Consider the following 19379-nt stretch of genomic DNA (forward strand, 5'->3'; position numbering starts at 1 on the left):
CGCCCAGCTAATTTTTTTTTTTTTTTGAGACAGTCTTGCTCTTGTCGCCCAGGCTGGAGTGCAGTGGCACCATCTCGGCTCACTGCAAGCTCCGCCTCCTGGATTCAAGCCATTCTCCTGCCTCAGCCTCCCAAGTAGTTGGGACTACACGCACCCGCCACCACGCCCAGCTAATTTTTTGTGTTTTTAGTAGACAGGGTTTCACCGTGTTAGCCAGGATGGTCTCAAGCTCCTGACCTCACGATCTGCCTCCCAAAGTGCTGGGATTACAGGCGTGAGCCACCACACCTGGCCAACTTTTTGTAGGATTTTTGTTTTGCTACTGTTTGATTCTCTTTATAGTCACTGATTTTTATTTGTTCACTGCCTGTGTTTAGAGTAGCTCCTCTCAGAGGCCTTTTTGTCATTCCTTTGCTGGCTGATAGCACCATTAGGAAATGGAGCAACCCCAGAAGAGCAGGTGTGTGGGCTGGAATTAGATTGCTGCAGTTGGTCATGTGACCTTTGACAAACTCCTTTAAGGTCCTCGTCACTTGATTTCTTTGCCTGAAAAGGGGGATAGCTGTAGTACCTACCTTGTAGGGTTATTAGAAGGATTAAAGATCGGCTGGGTGTGGTGGCTAACGCCTGTAATCCCAGCACTTTGGGAGGCCGAGGCAGGCAGATCACAAGGTCAGGAGATGGAGACCGTCCTGGCTAACACGGTGAAACCCCGTCTCTACTAAAAATGCAAAAAAAAATTAGCCGGGCGTGGTGGCGGGTGCCTGTAATCCCAGCTACTTGGGAGGCTGAGGCAGGATAATGGCGTGAACCTGGGAGGCAGAGCTTGCAGTGAGCCAAGATCAAGCCACTGCACTCCAGTCCAGCTGACAGAGTGAGAGTGAGACTCTGTCTCAAAGAAAAAAGGTAACACATGTTGGACCAGGCACGGTGGATCATGCCTGTAATCCCAGCACTTTGAAAGGCCAAGGCGGGCGGATCACTTGAGGTCAAGGGTTTGAGACCAGCCTGGCCAACATGGTGAAGCCCCATCTCTACTAAAAATATAAAAATTAGCTAGGCGTGGTGGCAGGGGCCTGTGGTCCCAGCTGCATGGGAGGTTGAGCCAGGAGAATCTCCTGAACTAGGGAGGCAGAGGTTGCAGTGAGCCGAGATCACACCACTGCACTCCAGCCTGGGGGGCAGAACAAGATTCTGTCTCAAAAAAATAAGTAGAAAAATGTTGGCCAGACGTGGTGGCTTATGCCTGTGATTTCAGCACTTTGGGAGGCCAAAGTAGTCAGATCACATGAAGTCATGAGTTTGAAACCATCCTGGCCAACGTGGTGAAACCTCCTCTCTACTAAAAATATAAAAATTAGCCAGGTAGGATGGCAGGGGTCTATAATCCCAGCTACTCAGGAGGCTGGGGCAGCAGAATCGCTTGAACCCCGGAGGCGGAGGTTGCAGTGAGCCAAGATGGGGCTACTGCACTCTAGCCCGGGTGACAGAGACTGTCTGAAAAAACGAAACAAAACTACACACGTCAAGGGCTAAGCACAGTGTCTGGCACATAGGAATTGCCCAGTAAAGTGTCCTTGAGTTGTCTTAACTTTTCCTTTTCCACCGAATTCCTTCTAGATTCTGATCCTCCTCATAAGAAACGTGCTCGAGTACAGTGGTTTGTCCGATTCTGTGAAGTCCCTGCCTGTAAACGGCATTTGTTGGGCCGGAAGCCTGGTGCACAGGAAATATTCTGGTATGATTACCCGGCCTGTGACAACAACATTAATGCGGAGACCATCATTGGCCTTGTTCGGGTAGGTGATGTCACAATCCTTGGTTCTACCTTGAAGCTTATTTCTGTCTGCCTCCTGAACTGCATGACCCCAGAAATATTACCGGCTCTAATTTACCCCATGGGGAATATATTATTTTCTGTCATCTTCTGTGCTTGCCTATTTCATCTCAACAAATATTTATTGAGAGCACATATCATGTGTTAGGAGCCTCCTGCAAGAAGTCACATTTGGGTTGTGACCTGAGGGATGAGCAGGAATTAGCAGATGTATCTCAGGTGGATGTTATATTTAGCTATGACTGTGGCATGCGTAGAGCATTGTGAGGCTGAATATGCTGGCTTAAACGAGGACTGCACCTTGAATAAATCAGTACAAAGAGTGCTAGTTGCTACAGACAAATTTGTATGACAGGATTTCATAATAAATCAGGTGCTAATGAGCGACTGGTTTGCACGCTGAAGTCAATCACTGGTTATGAGATTTTCCTGAAGTGACTTCAGGCTCCCCAGCATGGGATTAGGTTGTGGCATGAGGTGTGGTTGTATGCTGATTATGTGGTTCATTGAGCGTTAGGGCAGAGACTCTCGTCTGGCATGATTATTGTAATTTATCTTTGAGTTAAATGAGCGAAGGAGAGAAAGCTAAAGGAGTGTGAGGCAGATGCAGAAGTTGAGGCAGCAGGATGAGTATACACAGAGAGGCACAGGGCTTGGGGCATCTGGGCAGGAGCACAGTGGTGGGAATAGCAGGACTGTGACAAGACCACTTCAAGCAGTATTGCACACTCTGTAGGTAAAACGAGGCCAGATCTTAGAAGGCATTGAAAAAGTAGTTTAAGTAATTTGGTCTTGCAACAGTGGGAGTCATTATTGGCTGTTGAGCAGGAGAGCATGTTTAGATAAGTTGGTGGGGAAACTTGGCATAGGTGAACAGAATGGACTGGAAAAGAAAGCAATGGTAGGGTATAAGAATATCAGCTAGGAGGAATCTGTGAAAATAACCCAGGAGGGAGATGATGCGTATTTGAACTAGGTTGATAATAATAGGAATTGAGAGGTGAACAATAAACATGTTTTAAAATGAAAGGAATAATTTATATATTTCATTGATGTCTTTAAAGTCATTAATGATTAAATGAGTAAATACTCAGTAAATACTCATTATTCTTATGTGTTTTTCTAGCAATATGTTATGCCATGTCTGTGCCTCTTTAGATTGGAAAGGTAACATTTTAGGTACAGATGTGGACTTAAAGGTTTTTAATTGTAGCTCTGATGGCATATTCCTTGGCTGTCTTGGGGCTCATCTCTTCCTGCTTACTTGTACTTCTGAATTCAGGTGATACCTTTAGCCCCAAAGGATGTGGTACCGACGAATCTGAAAAATGAGAAGACTCTGTTTGTGAAACTCTCCTGGAATGAGAAGAAGTTCAGGCCACTGTCCTCAGAACTATTTGCAGAGTTGAATAAACCACAAGAGAGTGCAGCCAAGTGCCAGAAGCCCGTGGGAGCAAAGAGTAAGAGTGCAGAAAGCCCTTCTTGGACCCCAGCAGAACATGTGGCCAAAAGGATTGAATCAAGGCACTCCGCCTCCAAATCTCGCCAAACTCCTACCCATCCTCTTACCCCAAGAGCCAGGAAGAGGCTGGAGCTTGGCAGTAAGTTGTGGAAGGGATCACAGTGGGCAATACTGGGGCTAAAGGATTATGTGATAAAAATGTTCATTTATGGGACAGTATTGAGTTAGTGATCATAGTGCACTATAGCCTGGAACTCAAGTGATCAAGCTCAAGTAATTCTCCTGCCTCAGCCTCCCCAGTAGCAGGGACTACAAGGGTAGGTCACTGTACTTGGCTCTATTTTCTGGGTTTTTTTGTTCTTGTTTTTTGAGACAGAGTCTTGCTGTGTTACCCAGGTTGGAATACAATGGCACAATCATGACTTATTGTAGGCTTGACCTCCTGGGCTCAAATGATCCTCCTGCCTCAGTCTCCCAAGTAGCTGGGACTACAAGTGCGTACCACTATGCCTGGCTAATTTTATTTTAATTTTTTGTAGCAAGAGGGTCTTGCCATGTTGCCCAGGCTGGTCTCAAACTCCTGGGCTCAAGTGATCCACCCGCCTTGGACTCCCAAAGTGCTGGGATTACAGACATGAGCCACCATGCCCAGCTATCAGAGTTTGTGTTTCATTTTAAGACTTCACCCATTTTTTATTTAATTTTTAAAATATGTGAAACATTAATATCATTCGAGTCAAAACTACTTAAATCTGCCTAGAAAAGCACTACTCGTTTCCTTGCCTTCCCACCCTGCTTACCCCACCTTCTATATGTTAATTAATTGTTTTACTTTCTGGTTTATTTTTCGTATGTTTCGTTTTGGAAGAATCAGCAGATGTGTATGCATATATGTATACCTATGTACAGATACGCATATATTTTTATTTTTCATTTTCTTACCAATAGGGTAGCATACTGGATATATTCTTTTCCAACTTGCTTTTTCCCGTTACAATGTATCTGAAACTCACTCCACAGCCTTTCTGAGAGCTCATCCTCACTTGTTATATATAGTCATTCATCCTTTTTGAATTTTTTGTGTAGGTGTCAAGTTTTTCAAGTATAAGTTACTTGTATTCTTGATAGCTCTATAGTGCACTATGTGTTTTAGGAGCTGAATGTAAAGTACAAAACAGAAAATGCAGCAAAAATATTAACTAATCTGTAATATCACCTTCAGAAATGAAGGGGCTGACTGGGGCTGGTAGCTCACGCCTGTAATCCCAACACTTTTGGAGGCCGAGGCAGGTGGATCGACTGAGGTCAGGCATTCAAGACCAGCCTGGCCAACATGGTGAAACCCCGTCTCTACTAAAAATGCAAAAAATTAGCCGGGTGTGGCAGCATGTGCCTGTAATCCCAGCTACTTGGGAGGCTGAGGCAGGAGAATCCCCTTGAACCCGGGAGGCACAGGTTGCCGTGAGCTGAGATCACGCTATTGCGCTTCAGCCTGGGCGACAGAGCGAGACTCTGTCTCAAAAAAAAGAAAAAAGAAAAAAAAGAAATGAGGGGGTTTTTCTTTTTTTTTTCCTTATGTCCTCTCTTCTTTGTCTTTCAACTCTGTTGAAATTTTACCTTTCTTTCAAGGTATATCTCAAAAGCCATCTTTATGAGCACTCATGTGCTTCTGGACACTTATTTCACTTTATATAATATAATAGGCAGTCTTGTATATCATCCGTTAGACTAGAGTGTTTTTTGTATTGGAACTAGGGTTGAGCCTCATTCAACTTTTGTTTAACCTTAGCCCCCGGCACATGCCTGCCTTTTTAACTGCTCAGTTGGTATCTGCAAATGGGCAGCTGGGGTCCTTGGTGCTGTAGTCCTCGTGAGGGAGGAGCAATTCCACACAGTTTTGTGTATTCACAGAACCCAATGGATTATTCCCAGGAACCCAACTTCTCTCCAGTGGCAGATACAATCTGGGTTATTGTGCTATCAAGTAATCATTGTTACTTGATAGCATCTCTAGTATAAATTTCTTCAAATGTCATTGAGTTAGGATTGAAGGCGTGTGATGTTACCCCAATTGAGACCCACTGTTCTGATAGGTTATTTCAGGGAAACCTGTTAGAGATGAGAGAAGACTTACCCCATTTATCTGCAAAAGCTGACTTAAAAGTTGACTTATGGTTCTAACTAGGAAAATCACTCCTAAAATTTAGGTGAGAGATGAAAAATTATTAGAGCTACCCGTGCTGGAGAAAGAAAGCCTGGAATGATTAAAAATATAGCTAATTCATGTTTTACGTATAACTCAGTGGCAGAATTTGGCTGTAATGAGATTGCGGGTTTGTATGTTGTTAGGTAAAAAACTTACACATTGTGGTGGTTTATCTTGGGCTTAGGTAACCCTCAGATGTCCCAGCAGACTTCATGTGCCTCCTTGGATTCTCCAGGAAGAATGAAACGGAAAGTGGCCTTCTTGGAGATCACCTCACCTTCTAAGAGATCTCAGCCTGATAAACTTCAGACCTTGTCTCTAGCTCTGAAAGCCCCAGAGAAAACCAGAGAGACTGGACTCTGTTATACTGAGGATGATGAGGCTTCACTCAAACGTTGCATAATCCTGAGAACCCGAATTCCAGCTTCGAAAACCATAGACATTAAAGAGGAGAGAATACTTACCCCTATCAGAGGGGGACAGAAATCTTCAGTGATGCCATCCGTGATTCTGAAACCAGAAAACATCAAAAAGAGGTGACCAGGGACATTACCCACAGAGCAAATTGAAATCCTTCACATCATGTGAAGTGTGTGGGTCATAGTCAAAAAAGTTAGAACAGTAGTTGAAAAACCTATGTCACAGAATTATTGGGGAGCTTTCTTAAAATACAGATTTCTAGGCCTCTTCCCACACCTGGTGAGTCAGACTCCAAGCACTGGTTCTAGGAATCTATATTTGGAAATGCTATTCAGATGATTCCAATATACCTGAGCTGTTATTTGGGGATCATTGCTATAGAAGATAACTTCCCAAACCTGCATTGCTATCCAGTTTGGGTTTTCGATAGTTCCTGTGGCTTTTTGCCACATTTTAACAGTCATTTTTTAAGGCAGTTTTTCATTGTTGTTGTTTAATTTTATTTCAATAGTTTTTGGGGAACAGGTGGTTTTTGGTTACATGGGTAAGTTTTTAAGTGGTGATTTCTGAGGTTTTGGTGCACTTGTCACCTGACCAGTGTACATTGTACCTGATATGTAGTCTTTTATTTCTCACCCCTCTTCCACCCTTCCCCTTGAGTCCCCAAAGTCCCTTATATCATTCTTATGCCTATGCATCCTCATAGCTTAGCTCCCACTTATAAGTGAGGATATGTGATATTTGATTTTCCATTCTCAAGTTACTTCACTTAGAATAATGGTTTCAACTCCATCCAAGTTGCTGGAAATGCCATTATTTCATTGTTTTATGGCTGAGTAGTATTCCATGGTAAATATATACCACATTTTCTTCATCCACTCTTTGGTTGATGGGCATTTAGGCTGGTTCCATATTTTTGCCATTGCAAATTGTGCTGCTATAAACATGCGTGTGCATGTGTCTTTTTTTTAATGTAATGACTTCTTTTCCTTTGGGTAGATACCCAGAAGTGGGATTGCTGAATCAAATGGTGGATCTACTTTTAGTTCTTTAAGGAGTCTCCACAGTGTTTTCTATAGAGGTTGTACAAGTGTACATTCCCACCAGCAGTGTAGAAGTGTTCCTTTTTCACTGCATCCACACTAACATCTATTTTTTTTTGCTTTTTAAATTATGGCCATTGTAACAGGAATAAGGTGGTATTTCATTGTGGTTTTAATTTGCATTTCCCTGATAATTAGTGCTGTTGAATATTTTTTTCACATGTTTGCTGGCTGTTTCTATACCTTCTTTTGAGAATTGTCTATTCATGTCCTTTGCCTACTTTTTTTCTCTTTTGTTTTTTTTTGAGAGGGAGTCTTGATCTGTTGCCCAGGCTAGACTACAGTGGTGCAAACTTGGCTCACTACAACCTCCGCCTCCTGAGTTCTAGCAATTCTCCTGCCTCAACCTCCTGAGTAGCTGGGACTACAGGCACTTGCCACCATGCCCGACTAATTTTTGTATTTTAGTAGAGGCGGGATTTCACCATGTTGGCCAGGCTAGTCTCAAACTCCTACCACAAGTGATCAACTCACCTCAGCCTCCCAGAGTGCTGGGATTACAGGTGTGAGCCACTGCACCTGGCTTTTTGCCCACTTTTTGATGGGATTATTTGTTTTTTTCTTGCTGATTTGTTTGAGTTCCTTGTAGATTCTGGATATTAGTCCTTTGTTGGATGCATGGTTTGCAAATATTTTCTCCCACTCTGTGGATTGTCTGTTTATAGTCTGCTGATTATTTCTTTTGCTGTGCAGAAGCTTTTTAGTATCATTAGGTCCCATTTATTTATTGTTGTTTTTGTTGCATTTGCTTTTGCTTTCTAAGTCATTAATTCTTTGCCTAACAATGTCTAGAAGACTTTTTCCAATGTTAGAATTTCTTTTTTCTAGATTTTTTTTTTTTTTTTTTGTGAGATGGAGTCTCACTCTGACGCCCAGGCTGGAGTGCAGTGGCATGATCTCGGCTCACTGCAACCTCTGCTTCCCAGGTTCAAGCAATTCTTCTGCTTCAGCCTTCCAAGTAGCTAGGACTACTGGCGCGTGCCACCACGCCTGGCTAATTTTTGTATTTTTGGTAGAGACGGGGTTTCACCATATTGGCCAGACTGGTCTTGAACTCCTGACCTTGTGATCCACCTGCCTCAGCCTCCCAAAGTACTGAGATTACAGGCGTGAACCACCACACCTACCCATTATCTTCTAGATTTTTTATGGTTTCAGGTTTTAGATTTAAGTCTCTGATCCATCTTTAGTTGATTTTTGTATAAGATGAGAGATGAGGATCCAGTTTCATTCTTCTTCTTCTTTTTTTTTTTTTTTCTTTTTTTGGAGACAGAGTTTCGCTCTTGTTGTCCAGGCTGGAGTGCAGTGGCACGATCTTGGATTACTGCAACCTTGCGGGTTCAAGCAATTCTCCTGCCTCAGCCTCCCGAGTAGCTGGGATTATAGGCATCTGCCACCGCCCAGCTAATTTTTTGTATTTTTAGTAGAGACTAATCTGTCAAACTCCTGACCTCAGGTGATCCACCCACCTCGACCTCCCAAAGTGCTGGGATTACAGGCATGAGCCACCACGGCTGGCCCCAGTTTCATTTTTCTACATGTGGCTTGCCAATTATTCCAGCACCATTTGTTGAATAGGGCATCCTTTTCCCACTTTATGTTTTTGCTTGCTTTGTCGAAGATCAGTTGGCTATATTTGGCTTTATTTCTGGGTTCTCTGTTCTGTTCCATTGGTCTATGTGCCTATTTTTATACCAGTACCATTTTGTTTTGGTAACTATATCCTTGAAGTTATAGTTTGAAGTCAGGTAATGTGATGCCTCCACATTTTTCTTTTTGCTTAGTATTGCTTTGTCTATGCGGGCTTTCTTTTTTGGTCCATATGAATTTTAGTATTTTTTTTTAGTTCTGTGAAGAATGATGATAGTATTTTGATAGGAATTGCATTGAATATGTTGAATCTGTAGATTGCTTTTGCAGTGTGGTCATTTCACAATATTGATTCTACCCATCCATGAGCATGGGATGTGTTTCCATTTGTTTGTGTCATCTCTGGTTTCTTTCAGCAATATATCAGATCTAGGACCTTTTTGGATGAGTCTTTAGGGTTTTCTAGGTATATGATCGTATCATTGGTGAACATGAACAGTTTGACATACTCTTTTTTAATTCGGATGCCCTTTATTTCTTTGTCTTGTCTGATTGCTCTGGCTAGGACTCATTTTTTAACTGGAGACTATTCTCAAATACAAACTGTACAAAAAGATAAGACATTTAGAACAAACTTTGCTGTACAAATAAAAATGCAACAAGCCAGAAGTTACAATTTGTAGTATTTGCTACCTAGAAACTTCAGCACCTGTTCCATAATAGGTTGCTCAATAAATGCTTTATATTGAATATACAGCTGCATTTCTGCTAACCTTGAGCCTGTGTGGATAGTAAATTCATACATGTATCAGAAACAAAAAAGGACAAGCACTTCTCCCTGGGAGTAGTATATTTTGGTTTCTAGTTGGGGAGGTGGTGAGTCTGATTTAAATAAGCTTAAGGCAGACTTTGAACTCTGGGTTTGAGTCAAGCTTCAGTTATAACTTTTTAGTTATAATGTTTTGCCAACTTTTTAGCAAAAAGAAAGTTTGGTCTTTTCAAAGTATATATAAAAAGACTGGGAGCCAATCAGGCCACTTGACTATCTTCTAGTGCCTTTTGGACACTCTGGTGTCCAAAACTGCTTCCCGTGACCTCGCTGTGATTTCTTGTAGGGATGCAAAAGAAACAGAAGCTCAGAATGAAGCCACCTCTACTCCCCGTCATATCCGCAGAAAGAGTTCTGTCTTGTCTATGAGCCGGATTAGGCAGCAGCTTCGGTAAGACTACTCCTTGGCAGGCACAGAAACGTTGCTGCCATCTCTGATATCTGTACTCTTATCTCTTCAAGCCTCTTATATTGTTTATTTGCCAATCCTTTGAAATTGACCCTTTACCAGGCCGGGCGCGGTGGCTCAAGCCTGTAATCCCAGCACTTTGGGAGGCCGAGACGGGCGGATCACGAGGTCAGGAGTTCGAGACCATCCTGGCTAACACGGTGAAACCCCATCTCTACTAAAAAAATACAAAAAAAACTAGCCGGGCAAGGCGGCGGGCTCCTGTAGTCCAGCTACTCAGGAGGCTGAGGGAGGAGAATGGCGTAAACGTGGGAGGCGGAGCTTGCAGTGAGCTGAGATCCCGCCACTGCACTCCGGCCGGGGCGACAGAGCGAGACTCTGTCTCAAAAAAAAAAAAAAAAAACAACGAAATTGACCTTTTACCTAGCATGTCTGGAATTATGTTAAGTTTCAGATAAGTGTCTTAGTTTGAAGGGCCAAGAAATACTTCCTGGGCTTAGGTGGCTCCCATCCCTAATCATGTCTAGCAAGCCTGGTGGTGGGATGGGGTGCCTAAGAGCATGAACTTGGATTCTGACAGATCTGAATTTGAACCTGGGCTTTGTCATTTACTATCTGTGTAACCTTGGGAAGGCAAATTTACCTTTCTAAGTCTGAAATTCCTCATCTACACAATATAATAATATACATGTCATAAATTTTTTGAGGGGTTTAATGAGATAATATGAATAATGCTCCTAACAGAGTGTCTCAGTAGCAAGCACCCATGTTGTCTGGTCACAAGGACCCTGCAATGCTTGTAATCCACACTAATGTTATGGAGTTCTTCTTATTTAGACTTGAACACTGAGTAGCAAAAAATATGTCCCTACCATTTAGGTTTCTAGGTCATAGTAAAAGTGACCAAGAAGAGAAAGAGATTCTGCCAGCAGCAGAGATTTCAGAATCTAGCAGTGACGAAGAAGAGGCTTCCACACCGCCCCTTCCAAGGAGAACACCCAGAACTGTGTCCAGGAACCTGCGATCTTCCTTGAAGTCATCCTTACATACCCCCACGAAGATGCCAAAGAAAAGTGTAAGGTTCTACTAGGTTTACTTCCCATCGAAGCATCCCTGTCTTAGTTTAAAAGTTACAAATGCTGAGGTCACAGATTAGTAACAGCTGGAATCTGAGGACAGGTCTGTTATATTCAATGCTATTCCTTGTGGAATATTCATGGAGAAAGGGACCTAAGTGAACACTAGGACTGAAAATGAATCTAGTAGAGAGTGATTTTTGAGTTAAGTCCCTTTTATGGTACAGAATCAGATGGCCAAGAGCTGAACTTCCTGAGGGAAGTACAAGACCCACTCCTCTTTGCATCTCCCATGGAGCACTGGCAGAGTGGGTATCGCATGTACGGCCACAGAGCCGTGGTGTTAGTTTTGTTGTCCCACTTGACACACCTGAGAAACCAGGAGTGCTACTTAAATATTGGTAACAAATCGTGTCACAGCAAGATGGAAGGAGGAGATCAGTGGACATCTTTTCTGCTTCCTGTGGAACTTTAGCAGAACACCGAAAAGGTATTCAGATCAGGATCTTCTGATGTTTGAGTGTGTTTGAGAAATGTTTGAATTAAATTGAGAGAGCATCTTATTCTTTGGAACGCAATTGGGAAATCTTAATTAGAAGACTTTCTAAAGCTGATGTCCATTTTTCCACATAAAGATGTGATTTGGCTTGGGTTGAAATCAAAGAAAAATCTCGGCTAGGCACGGTGGCTCACACCTGTAATCCCAGCACTTTGGGAGGCCAAGGTGGACAGATCACTTGAGGTCAGGAGTTCAAGACCAGCCTGGCCAACAATGGTGAAACCCTGTCTGTGCTAAAAATACAAAAATTAGCCAGGCTAATGGTGGCAGGCGCCTGTAATCCCAGCTACCCTGGAGGCTGAGGTGGGAGAATCACTTGAACCTGGGAGGCAGAGGTTTCAGTGAGCTGAGATGGCACCATAGCACTCTAGCCTGGGTGTCAGAGTGAGACTATCTCAAGAAAAAAGAAAAGTCTCTAGGGAAAGGAATCCAGTAGATCAGTAGTCCCTAGCCCTTTTGGCACCAGGCACCCCCTTCGTGGAAGACAAATTTTCTACAGATGACAGGGACTTGGGGGATGGTTTCAGGATGAAATTGTTCTACCCCAGATCTCCAGGCATTAGATTCTCATAAGGAGTGTGCAACCTAGATCCCTTGCACACGCAGTTCGCAATAGGGTTCACACTCCTATGAGAATCGAATGCCTCTGCTGCTCTAGCGGAAGGCAGAGCTCAGGTGGTAATGCTCACCCGCCCACCACTCTTCCTCCTGCTGTGTGTCCTGGTTCGTAACAGGCCTCTGGTTTGATTGTGCCTCCTCGCCCCAACCCAAAAGTAGGGATATAAGGTGTAGGGTACCTTCAGCATAATAAAAGGCAGAAGCCCATCAGGTTTCTTGATACCTTCTCAGCAAGGCCTTGCCAATTCTTTTCTGTTTTCTCCAAAATCAATAAATGTAGACTTTTCTTTTTTTTTTTATTATTTGAGACAGGGTCTTGCTCTGTCTCTTGCCCAGGCTGGAGTGCAGTGGTGCAATCTCAGCTCACTGTAGCCTCAACTTCCCAGGCTCATGCAATCCTTCCACCTCAGCCTCCCTAGTAGCTGGGACTACAGGGGTGTGCCATCCTGCCTAGCTAATTTAGAGGGGGCTTTCACCTCTGTGTTGCCCAGGCTGGCCTCGAACTCCTGAGTTTAAGCAGTCCTCCTGCCTCAGCCTTCCAAAGTGCTGGGATTACAGGCGTGCATCACCGCACCAGCCTGTAAAGCCTTTTAAACAGATAGAGTTTAAGTGCTTTCTGCCTCAGGAGGAAGTGGAGAGATTGTTCTTTCTCTAGCCAGGCTGAAAACAGAGGGTGGGTAGAGTGAAATGCCGCATAGAAGAGAATGCTTTGTAGAAATTCCGTGAAGATGAGGGAAGCAGCAACAGGCCTGCTCCAGCAAGCCATGAGCAAGGAAGAAGATAGAGGGCTGCTAGACTAGACTAAGCAGTGATCTGGGGGTTTGGAGTGGAAAAATCTGCCAGGGTTTCTCCAAGTCCCGCACTGTGGGCCATGGAAGTCCTGGGCTGATGCTTGACCATATCTTCAAATAAGCCCAGAGAAATATCTTATGAATCAAATGTAGTTTATGCTTTCTCTTCTCTTCTGTATTTGGGCAGAGTAGTTAGGGTTTCTTAAACATTTCTTGTCTTTCAAGATAATATTTTACTTTTAAATAGTATTTCATCCAAACTTAAGTCTTTCCTCAGACTGACAATGTTATAAATCCTGATACTATATATACATTAGAAAAAAGAAACCATGTTGGGACGATGAACAAAGTTTATGCAATGTGAGGTGAGAGAGGAAGAGTTGTGGTCCTTTATCCAGGAAGGAACTAAGAGGAATTCACCACCTCTCTTCCTATTATCAGATCAGCACAAATCACATTAGCTGGTGTGTCCTGGATGGTGTTTTGCTTTTTCTTTGTGAAATATGTTCTCTGTTTTGAATACAGCTCAAGCCTAAAACGCCACGTTGTGCCACTCCTCAGATCCGTAGTCGAAGCCTGGCTGCCCAGGAGCCAGCCAGTGTGCTGGAGGAAGCCCGACTGAGGTACTGCTGCTCTTGATTCCCTTTCAGGGAGGCAGGAACCACGCGGCCTCTGCTTTCATTCACATGAAATGGGAGTGATTAGCAGTCACTGGTCTACCAAATAAAGGTAGATACCCTGTGTGTCTACACTTTTACCTATCTAGGTAAAGTGAGTGTGTGTATTTAGGAAAAAGAAACCTCTCAAGCAGCATCTGGGTGAGCCAATGTGGACAGGCCCTGGGAGGACTGACCTTCCCGTCTACTACCATCATTTCCGCAGGGATGGAAGATGATTAGTCAGGACAGTGCCTCGTTGTTATGATGCCCTTTAGAACCATATGGAGACTTTCATATAAGTCTGGATCCTGTCAGAAATCAAGCAAAATCTGAATCTCCTATGGGATGAGGTCCACCTGTGTGATTTGGTTGGAGAAATGGAGGCCAAGGACTATGAGGCTAAATGGAGGGATTTGAAAATGAAGGGATTCTCGGCCGGGCGTGGTGGCTCACGCCTGTAATCCCAGCACTTTGGGAGGCCGAGGCGGGCGGATCACAAGGTCAGGAGATCGAGATCATGGTGAAACCCCGTCTCTACTAAAAATAGAAAAAATTAGCCGGGCGCAGTGGCGGGCGCCTGTAGTCCCAGCTACTGGGGAGGCTGAGGTAGGAGAATGGCGTGAACCCGGGAGGCGGAGCTTGCAGTGAGCCGAGATTGCGCCACTGCACTCCAGCCTGGGCGACAGAGCGAGACTCCGTCTCAAAAAAAAAAAAAAAAAAAAAAAGAAAATGAAGGGATTCTCTGGCATTTGAAATTGAGTTTTCATGTAGAAACATAGACAAGAAACTGTAATCATTTTCCATTGATTAATGAGTAGATGGTTGGGGAATGTTCCTAAAGTCTTCCTTTTCTCCTATTTACCACCAATGGTAGGCTACACGTTTCTGCTATACCTGAGTCCCTTCCCTGTCGGGAACAGGAATTCCAAGACATCTACAACTTTGTGGAAAGCAAACTCCTTGACCGTACTGGAGGGTGAGTCACGTGAGGCAGGCAGGGTAGTTTGGGAATATGGCCTTTGCTAGTAGAGTGCCTTGGGTGTTACTGTTCAGCCATACAGGCTTTCTCCAGTATCAGCAGACTACACCAAATCCTTGCTGAAGCCTAAAGCTTCTGAAACATTTGTTGCCAAAGTAATCCTATAGGAACAGAAATGTTGCCTTTCAGAAAGAATGAAACTGGCCTTCTTTGAGTAGGCAGTTTGCATATAGCATTACTTGTGGAATGAATGATTCTATATAAGCAGGTCCTACTCTGACCAGCTTCCAAGGATGGTCCCTACTGCCCCCACCTCCACATTTCAAGGGTCTTGGTCCTTCCCTCAGTATACATTCCCACACTCCTAACTGATTATAGCATGTAGTGGCTGGCTGAGACCTACCCCACAGGTTTTCCCCTCTTGCTCTAGGTGCATGTACATCTCTGGTGTCCCTGGGACAGGGAAGACTGCTACTGTGCATGAGGTGATGCGCTGCCTGCAGCAGGCAGCCCAAGCCAAGGATGTTCCTCCCTTTCAATACATTGAGGTCAATGGCATGAAGCTGACGGAGCCCCACCAAGTCTATGTGCAAATCTTGCAGGTAAGCAGAGCTGTTTAGGCTTTTTGGAAAATACTGTTTCTTCGTGGCACATGAAAAAGGAAAGAGTTACTTAATTTTGTGTGTATTGCATGTTCATGATACACCAGGCATTGTCCTTTCTGTAGAGGTAGCAAGGGCAGGGAAGGCAGAATTCTTACCCTAAGGGACTTCAAAGTCTAGGAACTGGATAATGACTACAAGCCAGGAAGCTAGTACTTTTCCACATGGTGAAAACTGTGAGCTCACAGGTAGCAGTGTAGCAACATGGAAAAGGGGTCCATGGCAGGCCAGAGGTTGAGTCTTGCTGTTTCATCCATGGGCTGTTATTTTGGAGCAGGTAGCATCCAGTCATAGAATTATGTAATAGTAATTTTAAGGGGGCTTCTGGCCCAGCCTGTGTCTCATTTGCATTTCAAATTCACACACTTTCTTTATCTTCTCTTTTGGTGCCTTCTCTTGTCCTTCCAAGTTAAGGTTAAGACTAGATCGGGAGGCAGAACATAGGATACCGAAGTCCTCAGGCTAAATGCCTCCCTCCATTTACAGATTTAACTTTAATCCCAGAGGAGTAAGATCCTTACAGTTCCTCACAACTGTGTTTCTCCTAATGCAGAAGCTAACAGGCCAAAAAGCAACAGCTAACCACGCGGCAGAACTGCTGGCAAAGCGATTCTGCACCCGAGGGTCTCCTCAGGAAACCACCGTCCTGCTTGTGGATGAGGTGAGGTGCCCATGGGAGGACAGGAGAAGAAATGGGGCTGTCCTTACGTTTCAGGAGCAAGTGCTGGGTGGAAGGGAGGAAAGTCCCGGCTCCTTTCTCTATTCTTATGGGCCATTTTCTGGTGCTGAGAGGCATGTGTCAATGGACTGCTTTGGTGCTATGATCTGGGAAACATGCAGCTAAAGCAGTGGTTATAGGCCTTCATTCTGAAGCCCCAGCTCAGTCTCTGTGATTGACTCTGCATCACTCTCCTTTTCCCTGGCAGCTCGACCTTCTGTGGACTCACAAACAAGACATAATGTACAATCTCTTTGACTGGCCCACTCATAAGGAGGCCCGGCTTGTGGTCCTGACAATCGCCAACACAATGGACCTGCCAGAGCGAATCATGCTGAACCGGGTGTCCAGCCGACTGGTAGGTTCTAGGGCAGTTCTCATGCTGTTATTGCAGATCTGTAAGCTTGGCCAAGAAGTTCTGCAAAAATGGTCCAGGTGTGATGGCTCACGTCTGTAAACTCAGCACTTTGGGAGGCCAAGGTGGGGGGACCACTTGAGGTCAGGAGTTCAAGACCAGCCTGGCCAACACGGCAAAACCCCATCTCTACTAAAAATACAAAAATTCGCCAGGTGTGGCGCGCACCTGTAGTCCCACTTACTCAGGAAGCTGAGGCAGAATTGCTTGAACTCCAGAGACAGAGGTTGCAGTGAGTTGAGATCATGCCACTGCACTCCAGCCTGGCAACAGAGCCAGACTCCATTCCCCCCGAAAAAAGTTCTGCAAAAACGAATACTGAAATGGTACGTTAAGAAATGTGATTTCTGCAATGCTTATAGTTTCTATGTTAGAATATAGCACCATTGCATGATTTTCTGCAAACATCGTATCTTGGTGTTCTGCTACCCGTGGACTTTTAAACTGCACCAAGCCATGGAGGTTTAATTATTTTAATAAATGTTTTAGGCTGGGTGCAGTGGCTCATGCCTATAATCCCAGCACTTTGGGAGGCCAAGGCTGGCGGATCACCTGAGGTCAGGAGTTCGAGACCAGCCTGACCAACATGGAGAAACCCCATCTCTACTAAACATACAAAAATTAGCCAGGTGTGGTGGCACATGCCTGTAGTCCCAGCTACTTGGGAGGCTGCGGCAGGAGAATCGCTTGAACCCAGGAGGCGGAGGTTGCAGTGAGCTGAGATCACGCCACTGCACTCCAGCCTGGGCGACAAGAGCGAAACTCCGTCTCAAAAAAAAAAGTTTTAGCACTTATAACCTGCCAGGCAGTGTTAGGTGCTTGGAATAGTGCAATAAACCAGGCAGATGCAATGTCTGCCCTCACGGGCCCTGCAGTTCAGCAGGAAGCACAACAAGCAATCATGAAGAGCCTGGTAAGTGAAGCCAAGTGCAGTGACAATGTATAGCATAGATCTGAAGATTCTCTCACCCACTTCAATTAAAGCACCTCACCTTCTATCTACTTCCAAATGATTCTGATAGAGTCAAAGGTCCTTAGACTGGGCGCGGTGGCTCATGCCTGTAATCCCAGCTTAGGCCGGGCATAGTCGCTCACACCTGTAATCCCAGCACTTTGGGAGGCTGAGGCAGGTGGATCACGAGGTCAGGAGATCGAGACCATCCTGGCTAACATGGTGAAACCCTGTCTCTACTAAAAATACAAAAAATATATCTGGGTGTGGTGGTGGGTGCCTGTAGTCCCAGCTACTTGGGAGGCTGAGACAGGAGAATGGCATGAACACAGGACGTGGAGCTTGCAGTGAGCCGAGATCACACCACTGCACTCCAGCCTGGGCAACAGGCTCAAAAGAAAAAGGAAAAGAAGAAAAAAAGAATCAAAGGTCCTTAAATGAAATGAAAAAATAGTTCGAGAACTACTGCCCTGCAGGACACCACTGGTCATCGTCAGTAAAGGCAGTGGTAGTCTAGGTATGAAATGTGTAATTTGTTATATGGGACCTGGGAATCAGGTTTGGGGGCCCAAGGGTGACTTTCCACCTGGATAATCGATGGGCAATCAACAAACTTACTCCTCTGTCGTTTTGGCTCCCCAGGGTCTTACCAGGATGTCCTTCCAGCCCTACACATACAGCCAGCTACAGCAGATCCTAAGGTCCCGGCTCAAGCAGCTAAAGGCCTTTGAGGATGATGCCATCCAGCTGGTAGCCAGGAAGGTAAGTCCTGCACCCATAAATCAGTCAGCACATCTTTGCTGAGTACCTGCTCGGTATGAGGCCCTGTGCTGGATGCTCTGAGGATGGAGAGAAATTTAGAAAGTCCTATAAACATTTAAAAAAAGAGAGACAAGATTCCGAGAAATTCCTTAGCCTTGTTATTTTATGATTGATTAGAGGGCCATAAGTATTGTGGGTTTATATGCAAGCTAATATGAATTGATCCAGGGAGCAAGCAGTTTTGCATGATGAAAGGGACAATATGGCCAGGTAGACAAACCTGGTCCGAATTCTGGCTCTAACGCTTAGTGGGCATGCAGAAGGTTATAGCAAAGTTACTTAAAAATTTCCTGAGCCTCAGTTTTCTTCTCTGAAGAAGAATGGGAGTACTTACCTCATAGGGTCATTGTGAAAATATAACAAGACCATGTCTATAACATGCCCAGCAAGGCACACTCTCCAGGCTAGATTCGAGTTATTAGATGCCCCTCCCCTCTAAGTCTGATAGGAGAATGCTCCCTGAGAGTTCACCACAGACCAGTCTCCCTGGCTGCTGAGGAACAAAGTAGGTTAAAAGTCTGCCTCAAGCTGAAAGAAAGAAAGAAAAACTGTACATCCACAAGTATTTCAGCACATAAAAGAATTATAAACTTATTTCTAGTTTCCTCTTGCCGACACACTGTTCACCCTGAGTGGCTGTAGCAGCAGCACATGACTGTGACTCCTGCTCAAAACTGGCTACTATATTAGGGACTGGGGTCAGAGGTGAGCCAACTGTGTGCCTGTCTCTAGGCTTTGCTTTCCAGGAGGGAGATCCTCAAAGTTATCATCTAGGCATTTTATGGGTAAAGTTTTTCACTTTTGCTGTTATGCATAGTCTAAGAGTCTTTTTCTTTTCTCTGAATGATCCTTTTTTATGCCAACCTTTTTTTTTTTTTTTTTTTTGAAACAGTCTCCCTCTGTTGCCTAGGCTAGAGTTCAGTGGCATGATCTCAGCTCACTGCAACCTCTGCCTTCTGGGTTTAAGCGATTCTCCTTCCTCAGCCTCCCGAGTATCTGAGATTACAGGTGTGTGCCACCACACCTGGCTAATTTTTGTACTTTTAGTAGAGATGGGATTTCGCCATGTTGACCAGACTGGTCTTGAACTCCTGACCTCAGGTGATCCACCCTCCTTGGCCTCCCAAAGTACTGGGATTACAGGAGCAAGCCACTGCACCTGGCCAGTGCTATCCTATTTATTGAGATTGTCCTCTCCCCTTTTCCTCCAAGATGCTTCTGTTGGTTGATTTTGGTCTCTATCTTGCATTGTTAGAGACTTTCTAAAGTTGT

The 19379-nt window shown here is 44.5% G+C and overlaps 1 protein-coding gene across 1 annotated transcript in view; it reads left to right on the plus strand.

The window, feature by feature from the left end:
- Positions 1-19379, plus strand: part of ORC1 (origin recognition complex subunit 1) — a 32208-nt gene that overhangs the window by 4755 nt on the left and 8074 nt on the right. Inside the window, exons 4-14 of the mRNA XM_007978755.3 lie at positions 1621-1799; positions 3120-3438; positions 5690-6041; positions 9734-9838; positions 10736-10931; positions 13426-13523; positions 14434-14535; positions 14969-15140; positions 15754-15861; positions 16127-16276; positions 17928-18047. Coding sequence (XP_007976946.3) covers positions 1621-1799; positions 3120-3438; positions 5690-6041; positions 9734-9838; positions 10736-10931; positions 13426-13523; positions 14434-14535; positions 14969-15140; positions 15754-15861; positions 16127-16276; positions 17928-18047 — 1901 coding nt within the window. The remainder of the gene's footprint in view (positions 1-1620; positions 1800-3119; positions 3439-5689; positions 6042-9733; positions 9839-10735; positions 10932-13425; positions 13524-14433; positions 14536-14968; positions 15141-15753; positions 15862-16126; positions 16277-17927; positions 18048-19379) is intronic.

This window comes from Chlorocebus sabaeus, chromosome 20 (assembly GCF_047675955.1).
Source record: "Chlorocebus sabaeus isolate Y175 chromosome 20, mChlSab1.0.hap1, whole genome shotgun sequence".
In the NCBI taxonomy this organism is placed as follows: domain Eukaryota; kingdom Metazoa; phylum Chordata; class Mammalia; order Primates; family Cercopithecidae; genus Chlorocebus; species Chlorocebus sabaeus.